This window comes from Macadamia integrifolia, chromosome 4, assembly GCF_013358625.1.
Source record: "Macadamia integrifolia cultivar HAES 741 chromosome 4, SCU_Mint_v3, whole genome shotgun sequence".
NCBI classification, from domain to species: domain Eukaryota; kingdom Viridiplantae; phylum Streptophyta; class Magnoliopsida; order Proteales; family Proteaceae; genus Macadamia; species Macadamia integrifolia.
Window position 1 is genome coordinate 19534449 of NC_056560.1, and position 11263 is coordinate 19545711.

Genomic DNA, 11263 nt, shown 5'->3' on the forward strand with positions numbered 1-11263 from the left:
AAAAAAAAAAAAAAAAAAAAAAAAAAAAAAAAAAAAAAAAAAAAAAAAAAGAGCATCACATTCACTTCCCATGGCTTTTTTCCATTCGTTTGTTTGTTATGGTGATGATTTAGCTGACGTTAGTGGGGTACATATCTAGAGTCTAGAGAGTCTCTTTACTACCTACTTCGGGCCCTCCTCATGTCCATATGGCCCATACAGCACTCCATAACTAGTATCGGGGATCATATCAGTCTCCGGTGATCATAATTTTGACAGGACGATCGATATCGTGGGGATGCAGACTATTATTACAGAAGGCCGGGCCCAGTTAAAAGTAAAAGTTGGTAGGAGGAGCCAGATGGAGCTATTGCCACGTTTCCTGCACAATTAAAATTAAAAAAAAAAAAAAAGGTTGAAAGAAAGAAAGATGGGATAGATCATAGAAATTAGACTGTCCCATTAAGTAAGTAATGATGACACATAACAAAAAGGTCGAGTAAAGATGACGGCGACGTCGGACGGTCGGAGTCAAAAAAAAGAAGAGAAGTAGTTTCTTTCGCTTTCTACAAACCACCTAAAGTCTCCGGGGGCCCTGACCCTTTGTTTCTCTCGGATACGTGTTACTGTGTTAGAGTTCCTGCGAGCGAGAGCGAGGTGGGGTCTACTCCACCTAGCTACTTTCTACATCTACCGACCTATACACGAAGTTTCTTTTTTGGTAGAAACCTATGCACGAAGTTACAGCTAGAAAAGCAAAAATCGACCACTTTCTTTGCCTAATGTCATCTTGAGCACTCTTCATATACTGTAGAGCTCCCGAGTAGATCATCATAAAGAAGTGACGGTCACATACATTATCCATTTTTTCCAGAATAATGCAACACGTTTCATTTCTTTTTAGTGTTACTTTTGACTTTTCATCATCGCTATCGTTTATTCAACCTTTCTCTTAATTAGTATTCAGCCTCAGGAACAATAGCTGAACATGGGCAAAGATGATCCATCACAATAGAAATCATTTTTTTATGATCAAGGAAAGGAAATCCTATGATCATTTCCTTTTCGTTTTTCCAGATCTCACTCAACACTAGTTGCATGGTCTGGAAATATTTTCTGTTGATCCCTTTTATTTAAGCCTTGGACTCTGCCCCATTTGATCATCCATTCATGAAATAAGGGTTGGGACGGGTTTGATGTGTTATAAAATTCTCACAATATACCTTCTTACGAGATAATCACTATATAAAGTCACACACATTTCACCATATAGAAACCCTAACAAAATTAAGCACATTCAAGAAAAAAGTTCAGACGGACTTCATTCCCCTACACCCCCTTGCAACCCTTACAGTCCACTTTTATTTGAAAACAAAATTCATTAATACTTTTTCACCATTAATACGATGCAGATCTTATAGGTACATAATCAAGCTTACTAAGCATTCGAGAAGTGCATACTCAGCTGTCTATGTAGCCCGTCCATAACACGGGCAAATGTCTGATCGATTATTCCATTGTCTGAGGTTGACTTATATTGTAATCATATTGATAGATGCTTCCGAAAGGAAGACCATAAACTTTGGTTGGATGTTTGAACTCCATAAGATTTTTCAAACCATTTTAACGAGGAACAATGGTGGTCCTTAAAGCTGAGGAATGATTGTGGAGCGGCATTTTCACTATTACATACCCTTTGGGTGAGAGGGTGTCAACAAATTTTGTCTTGCCAGTTTAAAGGGATTTTGGGTATATGTTGGTACCCGATTTTAGCAAATATGGCCTATAATACAATCGGTCAATAAATCGACGTTAAGGAGTTGATCGGTTAAGTTGATGGATAATCAAGTTGGTTAAAAAATGATGACCTTGTACTAAGGAGTTGATCAGTCAGAATAACCATCAGGTGGATCGAGCAGACTGACCGAATACAATCAGATGACTGATCATGACATTTTACTGCCAGTTGACTGATTGTGACTTTTTACGGTCAACTTACTGATTTTGACTTTTTACAGTTAGCATTTCGACTTTTTACGATCAGCTGACCAAGTCTAAATTTTTCGATCAGTTGACCGAGTCCGACTTAAGTGGTTAAGGTAGTTATAATCAATTAACTATCCCACTAATGACATGATTAAACATGGGTTCCTGTAGTTACGAAACTGCCAAAATATGAGGATCTTTTAAATAAAATTATAAAATAGACTATGGTGGAAGAAGGAGGACACACACAACACATCAAACAAAATCAGACATCAAGTCTTATCTTTTTTATTTTTTTAAGATTAACATTTTCTTTTGAAGTCATGTACTTCCTTCAAGATATGTACTTATTCAATTCATAGTGCAATGATCACGTCTCTGGTATGTTCTACATCAACAGAGATACAGATCATGATTCTGGTATGTTCAACATCAACAGAGAATAGCTGGTCGTATTTTTGGTATATTGAATATCAATAGAAACAAGATTACATTTTCCTCTTGTCTATGAATTACTATCATTTGTCTTCATTTTTCAATCATTGTTCCACTTTTCTGGAAAGAACATTAAAAATCTTTGGAATTGATCGAAGCAAGAGGAGAGCCAAAGTCACTTGATCGAAGTCAGATCTATTATTGAATCCGATCAAGAAGGATTCTAGCACGCTAGCGCATATATTAACACGGTTAACTAACTGTATCACAGGGAAGATTTTCGTGCTAACAACATCAATATTATTATAATTTTAAAAAATTGGAGTGGTTTGATCCAAATCGAACCCATCTTTAGTCCGATATAGTCTTCCATACTTAGGGCCGTTATATAAATACTGGAGTAATCGTGAAAATTTGTATCTCTTTGTTTTCCTTTAAATTGTTGCAATGAAGGCTAATTAGGATTATTAAGAATTCTTTATAAACACAAAGAGGCGTGACGAAGAGAGCTTTGTATCCCTTTCTCAAGTACTAGTGAAATTGCTTTCATATTTTTATGAACATAAGTATCCAGTCAAACCATGTATATTATTGCGTTATGTAATTGATTGCTTTTTCAATTCGTTTTTTACATTGTGTATAAGATTTTGTTTCTACACTGCGAACCAAACGGAACTAGCCAATTTTGACCTCCTATACTGACTTTGAAAAACCAACTGTTTTCTTTTACAATATATGAGAGTAAGGCTAATGATTCCACTTGTTTCTCTGGTCTCAAAAGACAGATCAGATTCTGTTTCAAAGCATTAGATTGGTCCCAGAAGGATTGAGAACTCTAACACAAAGGAAAAGTTATTTGATTTTCGGATGGTTGTCATGATTGGATGGTCTCATGAGAATTCCATTTGTTTGTAAGAAAAACGTAAATATTTCTTTGAAAAAGTGAAATAAATTTTATAGGAAAAAATCATTTTTAGGGTTTGATTGCAAAAGAAATACAAAAAATTAATTTGAGAGTGATATATTTTATAGGGAAAGCAAATATTTCCTTTCACTCCACTTGTAATCCAATGGAGTCTAAAGAAAAATATACATTAGAAACCTAGGTCGTCTGAAAACTTTGGCCACATGATTGAGAATTTGAGATTTTTCGAAACACACCCAATGGCCACGATTTTTTAGAACACTTTATAATTTTGCATGGTCTTAATTTAATTGACTAAATCCTTGCTTATTGGTTGTGTGATCAATTATCACCATTTTACTTACTAGCTATCAACTAATTAGTATAATTTGATGAAGTTACATCAAGAAACCATCAAATTAATATAAAATGGTAAAAGAATCTTGTTTGTTTGCATGACCATTGCGCGAATGCAAGCCACTAGAAAGGTGTGTGAAGCGTAAAACCATGCAAGCAGGAGGATTCTTTCTCCCATTGAGAAAAAAAAAATAGTAATTATATTGGAGCTCAGCTACAGTTAATTAAATTTTAAATCCCAAGTGGGAGAAAGATACCTACCTAACACATTTAATAAAATAAATCTGTGTGATATTAACCTAACAAAAATAATAAATGTGAAGTAAATAGTAATGGTAACAAGTACCTTTTTCTATTATATGTACTCGGTATAACCGAGCGTGTTATTCCATTTCACTCACTGAGTGGAGGTTGGGGCCCTTTTGGGTTGGGGTGTGGCGGGGGGTGGGGGGGAGATTGTGTTTGGACGTTGGATGGGGTCCTCAATATCAATGAACGTTAATTAACTAAACTTTCTTTAAAGAAGGTGATTAAGCCCACAAAATGGGTGGTAATGATGCATTGGTTAGGTAACATCTCATCTCAAATCATGCAAGATCTCCATAGGCAAGATTACATTATTAATTAATCCTAATTAGGATGATAGAAATATTAAGACTACTGAGAAAGCAATAAAGCATTAAAGCATTAAAGCATTAAAGAATTAAAGAATTAAAGCATTAAAGCATTAAAGCAGGAAAGCAATAAAGCTCAACACCGCATGACTTTTCCATATCTTCTCGAACTTTATCCAAGCACATATGGGTTCATTTATTTATTTAATTAATGGAAAGAAGATGTAAATGTCATGCCAAACGCAGCCCAATGAGGGGCTCCATTATCTCTAAATTACTGTAGCTTTGCTTTAGTTGTTGTGCTTGCCTTGCCTTGCCTTATAAATATGGTATGTTATGTTGATGGATATGTATTTGCCCTCTGTTGGCACATGTGTTATGGCGATGCCGAGAGATCTATCGTTTTACGTTCTTGAAGTTTTCTTTGATTTTATAGTGAAAGTACTTGAAAACTGAGTTTAAAATGGCAAATTTCCAACACAAACGTGAATCCAAGAAAAAAAATGAAAAAACTAAACTTTCTTAGTGATCTTTACACAAGAGGAAGAGAACAATAAACCCTCATAAAGGTAGTAGCTAGGTTTCACTGAAAACATCCAAATTTTGTTTTCTTAAACCCAAACTCGCTCACTATAACTTACGCAAGAAAACTTCAAAAAGTAGCCCAAAAACTGCCACTTGAGACTTTGGTATCTGAAGTTGAAACTCATCCTCCAGCTCCTAAAATGTACAGTAGAGGAGAGGGAGAGAGAGAGAGAGAGAGAGAGAGATCATAGATGATGATGGGACTTAATTGTTTGCCTGTCCTGTAGCCGTTTACTTTTAAAGAGATTTAACTCAAAAATAGAAACGAGGGCGTTATTTTTGTAATTAGGACCTGGGAGTAGTAGAAGGATTTTAAATAAGTATTTTAGGCAATTAAGGAGGGGGGGTTGTCGTTCGTTGATGAATTCGTAGACGGGGACGAGGAGAGGAGGAGGTGGTGTTGTAGCTGGCGGAACACCAAAATCTGACGAGAATTGGATAGTTTTTGCTCGAGAGCGACATACTCCAAACGGAGCCGGTCGTTGTCTCTGCGCACGAGGCGGCACTGATGAGTCACGAATCCCAAAAGGTTGGCGGTCTCCCGGTTCTTGGTTCGGAGCCGGTTCACCTGGTCCCTTAGTCCCTCTAAATGTCTCTGTTTTCGCATGCGAGATCTCCTGGCGGACTCACGATTGGATATCATACGCCGTCGCTTCCGCTCGTCTACGGCCGAGGCCGAGACCGAGACCGGCGGCTGGTTCGATGGTTCGTCTGAGCCGGAGTTATTGGAATTAACGGGATCGGGTGATTGGTCAGGTTGGAAGAAGGAGAGGAGGTCGTCTTGGTTCTCCCAAGGCGTGAAACCGCCTTCGAAGACCGGAAAAGGTAAATCCAGGATGGCTTCTGAATCAAACATGGTGGGTGGCCGGAGGGACATCATGATGATAATAATAATAATAATAATGATAATTTTAAGCAAACAAGGAGGGGAGGAAGGAAGGAGGGAGAAAGGGAAGAAAAGCTGTGTAGGGGACCTGTATTTATGGACCAACGGAACTAAGGTGGTGGACCCCCAAAGCACCTCCATTATTGTTTCATTTTTGTTTTCTTCTTTTTTTTTTTCGTTTCTGTTTCCAGAAACATCAGAAACAGAGCAAAAAGCGTTTGATAAAATTGTTCCGTTTCACTTATTTTTAGAAATAGAAATAGAAATTTTTACTTTTTGAAAACGACTTGTGGCAATTCTTTCACTGGTTACCATCGACTTCTAAAAACATGACTTATCAAACACCTTCAATTCCGTTTCTGTTTCTAGAAACGAAAATTTATGTTTCTGCCGTTTCTTAAAACAAAAACGGCTGAAACGTTATCAAACGGACCCTAAGTTAATAGTGGGATTAAGAACAGAACAAATCACTCAAAAGAAAACAAATGCCAAACATCATATCATACTCTACTTAATGTAAATGACAACGAAAGCTGCCGACCACTTCATGGTGATGAATGGTCCTCCCCATTTTATAATTAAACAGCTTATTGACATAATTAATCTTAATTTGTTTATTAATATATATTGTCGCTGTTACATACATAAACACACACAGTAATCCAATTTTCGATTCTAAAGATACTACCCCACCTCATCTCCTGCAAATCTCCAGTGAAGTGCCTTTCAGGATGAGTGAAGGGTCATTCTGCGTACGTTGTTGGAAATTTTTAATCATAATTTGATGCTTTCTAGTTTCTAATCTTTCATAAACTTGACATAATGTACTTTAATTTCAGGAAAAAAATAGAAAATTAGGCCGAGGGTTCACAAATGACCTAATGACCTTCTGGATACATGATTAAGTTGATAATAATTGATAAAGCTAATCAACCACTTGCAAGTACTACTACTGACTTGATTTCTTCCTTTTAATAGTAAAAAAAATCTGCAAAAGATTTTCAAAGGTCACTTCTCACCAAAAACAAAAGAGAAATTTAATCCAATTGGCAATAGCTAACTGCCCAAGGTTGTAGGATACTGTATCGGTGGTTGTATTGATCTTGATCGATTGATATTGATATTGATATTGATACGGATTGATCGTATTAAGTTAAGTTGGAATATTTTACCCCAAAAATACTGATACCTCTGATTTTTGAATCATTTTACCCTCCAATGATATTAATACGATCTATAAAATATCAATACCTAAGTCTATGTAACTGCCACCTTTCTTGTGGACATGTAAAAATTAGGATAAGAGCATGCCTACTAGTACTGTTGGTGGGATCAAAATCCTTTGTTTTTCTTATCCCTGTTTTTTCTTGTTTTACTACCTGCAGAACACGACACGTGGACAACAGAGGATCCAACGGTCAAGATTGGGTGAGGATTATTACATCCGGTGCGTTGATCTTAAAGTTGTCCACGTGTCGTGTTCTGCAGGTAGTAAAACAAGGAAAAACAGGGATGAGAAAAACAGAGGATTATTTTTCCTGTTGGTGAGGGTCTTTAGCGGGATGGAGGGAGATTTTGGGATCTAATGCCACTTTTTTAGAGGATTTGAAGGGAGGGGACATACCATCTCATGATCTCATAGTTACTCCCTCCCATCATTCACAAAGTCTGATCCAATCACCCAAAGAGTGGATAATCTCTTTATCCGAGTGAATAAAAATTTAATCTTCAGTTGGTAATTAAAATATGGGAAAAAGAAAGGCATGCTACATGCTACATGCATACATGCAGTACATGTCTTCTAACCAAAATCAACATTCTCTCTCTCTCCTCTATTTAATCATTTAATCTGTCATTTACTTGTATGATATCCCGAGTCCCGACATAATTCTATTAACTTGTATGTATAAAATGTCTATGGACGACTTCTTGTTCTTTCTCCCTTAAAATATATATATTAGAACTCGTATTTCCTATTGAAATAAAGAAGGTAGGGAGGTTAGACTTGTTAGTATTTTCTTTTATTTTCCATTGGAGATGATTGGGGTAACAAAGGGTGTATTCTATCAGAACGTCCAATATGTCAAGATCGTGTTTGAATCCGAGTTTGGGTACTTATGTCGGGCACGTGTACGCACACCAATGATACCAAACAGGCATGGCATGCACACGAGACTCTCAGTTAAAAGCCAATGTGTGGATCAGAACTCATCAGAATCACCGAGAATCAAAGTGGGGATTCAGGATGACTGTGAGAGTGAACGAACAGTGTTGGGTGTTGGGCCAGGGTGTTACAGTACAAGACTCACATTATTCTGGTTGGGAAGAAAACATTAAAAGCAAGAACCAAGTGTCAGACAAAGTATGAGATCTCAGCAAGGGAGAGGGATCTACATACTTAACTAGATGAGTTGCCAGAATCGTCCTTAAAAGATAAGGGAAAAAGGAACAACCTAATGACTAGTGTGAGAAGCTAAAGCCCACGAGAGAGAGAGAGAGAGAGAGAGAGAGAGAGAGAGAGAGAGAGAGAGAGAGGAGAGAGAGAGAAGAAGATGGGAGGCACAAGGCCGACACGAAAGGTATCAGTGGAATCTCAAAAAAATGGGATAACGAAGACCACTGTTTTTATTTTATGTATTGTTGTCTGCTACATTTTCCTCTACTCTTTCTTGGATTGCATGTTCTTAGGTTCTTGGATGCGCTTACACTACATGGTGATCTTAACATGCATGGTTGCGTATATGTACATTTTATATTTATAAAAATATATTTATTCAATATGCAAATGAAGTTAAACCTAAAAATTTGCTAATTATTGTCCTAGACTGCTTCTAGTCACACCCACAAGTTGAACAACCAAATTTTAAAGCACAAACTCCACCACTACAAGTCTGAGAAATGCCATAAATTTTGATTGAATGATTGATGCATTTGCAGTTGGAACAAAACAGGGCGAAATGAAAATCTTTATTGGATTCATCCATAATGTGTAGAATTGAAGAGTATCAACCAACATATGGCAGAGAGTGATAATATGGCATTTTGTTAGATTTCAAGTTTTGTTAAGACTATTTTATGAGTTTTCAAATTCATTTAAGCCCCCACACCTCCCCCACAAGCCAAAAAAAGGAAAAAATAAAATAAAAAAAATACATTCGCACTTCGGTTGTGAGCAATGTGATTAAACAGGACCTACCTAGGTACACAGACACTGCCATTATCATATACATTAAATGGAGTTATTTAAATGCATCCTTGTAGGGGTAAATGGTTGATGGTCATAGGCCATTATAACACCATTACGTCATTCGTTGAACCCTTGGAGCTGGTAAGAGCGTAAGTAAAGTAAATTGAAGAACACGTAAAGCCAAATGGAAGAGTAAAATAATATACAAATATCTCAAGTCATATACCAACCTTGAGAAATATCGAAATATGTGACCTTTTGACCGATCTTTATACAACAGTTTCAACTCCCTATCCCTCCTCTTTTCCTCAAAACCTAAGCTAACACAAACGTTTGTACTATGATCCTAAACAGTGTAGAGCTCCTCATGCCAATCTCATAATCACTGGAGGACGCTGAGATGATCACAAGTTCACTGGAGGGCTTCCCTAAGTATAGATTGAAATGATAAATTAATTTAGTATATGGGGGGGGGGGTACTGATGTCATTACACAGTAGTAAAGAGATTTTTTGTTAAAAAAAAGAGATTTGGAAGTGGCACAACCAAAATGGCTTTGCCTTCTCAAATGGGGCTACAGGTTGACTTACACTGGAAATGTAACGGTAATTGGATATCAAAAAACGAAGATTTTTCGTTTATCATTTTTTTATTTATTTAAAATTTCTTTGGGGTGGGGGAGGGAGAGAAACCATATAACAAACCTACATTTATGGGGTTTTCACACCCGACACTTAAGGAGGCAAACCAAGAATGTCAACGATCTTGCCAACAATCCTCTATGGATGTGGCAACTGGCAGCTTTACCCAGGTCACCTCTACTACATGGCAATAGGAATGAATTTCCATGCTCTGATTTAAAAAAAAATGCAAACATTTATTCTACGGCATGTGCAATAAACAACGATTGCTCAATGTGGTAAGGATTCCAAGGAAGATGCATGCCACGGGAAAATGATGACGTGGTAGGAGGGCCCATTCTGGTCTGAGAGCCAGATAGAACTACTCGGTTGTTGTGAAGTCCAGACTCTAGATTATGGTACCCATACACAGAAAGGTTAGAAATGAGATCCTAATCTGAGCACCAGATCTGCATCCATAATTGTGGGTCTGTGGTATCCAACCCCAGAATTTCTTATATCTTTTTCCTTTTTTCGCCTTTAAGATCAGGTATTTATTGGTTATGTAAAACTTTGTTTCAATGTCCAAGAGATCAAAACCCCCAACCCAGTTGCTTGCTTTTTCAGAAAGATTCTTTTGGACCATTACGACTAACAGTTTTGATGCATGGTTATGTTGATTTGACCCAGGGCATGAAGGTCGGGTCAGGCTCCATACGGTTGATTTGGTTACAGAATGACAACATCTGAGAGGATCTCTATCCAAGAGCCTCGCAGTTGAAGAACATGAACTCACCTTGAACAAAAGATCATGCACAATGTATTCCCAAGGCAGTGATATGGACATCAAGCAACACTTCAAGGGCAACATCTCTTCATCAGATCTCCTGGAAGCAGCAGCAGCAGCATAAGCATGCTTAGCTGCCACAGAAGCAGCTGATGCAGCTTTTCGGACAATTGTACCAATGCCGAAACCTTTCTTGGATATCTGAACAGGTGAATGAGGGCCTGAAAATTGCTGGCTTTGATCTACATCAAAGTAATTATTTAAATTATTTTCAATATAAGCTATCTGAAAGCTATGAAAATTACATATAATTTCTAAGATCTAGATTCTAGCAAAAGCTGTTCCATACCAGATAATTTAAAACGAACCGTTCTGCTATTTCTTTGAAACCAATCCGGTCTTTACAACAACACATGATTTTAGAAAAGTCAATGGTGTACCTGGATACCGACTAGTAAGTAGACAGTGACTACATGCATAGAAATTTCTAATTGAATCTTAGATACCTAAGTGGCTGAATTTTCATTTAATCTATTTGAAATCATATCTGTAGTATTTAAGCATAGAAATGGTACCCTTTATGCCTAAGTATTGGATTACATGCAATTCCTAAGAATGTGTTATTAAAACTTTCACAGCATTAAGATTTTTTCACAGTTGGAAGATTCTACCAAAAAAAAAAAGGGAAACTAATATGTTACATCTTCCCTCGTGCACAAAAAGAAATGGAATTAGAAGAAAGTGACTTATCAAATGGTGAATATAAAAGGAAAAAATGATACAGACTGCTACCTCACACAAGTCTCACCACCATTAACTACCCAAGCTATTTATTTCAGCATCACAACTTTTTCTTGAGTCTCACATAATGTGTGACACACAGATCCAAAAGGGGCTTTTAGATATTATTTTTTTTTTTCTTTT

General features: G+C 37.0%; 1 protein-coding gene across 1 annotated transcript in view; it reads right to left on the reverse strand.

The window, feature by feature from the left end:
- Positions 1–9279: 9279 nt before the first annotated feature.
- Positions 9280–11263, reverse strand: part of LOC122076939 (uncharacterized protein KIAA0930 homolog) — an 18027-nt gene continuing 16043 nt past the window's right edge. Inside the window, exons 11-12 of the mRNA XM_042642605.1 lie at positions 10349–10581; positions 9280–9361 (exon numbers count right to left, since the gene is read on the reverse strand). Coding sequence (XP_042498539.1) covers positions 9338–9361; positions 10349–10581 — 257 coding nt within the window. The 3' untranslated portion in view covers positions 9280–9337. The remainder of the gene's footprint in view (positions 9362–10348; positions 10582–11263) is intronic.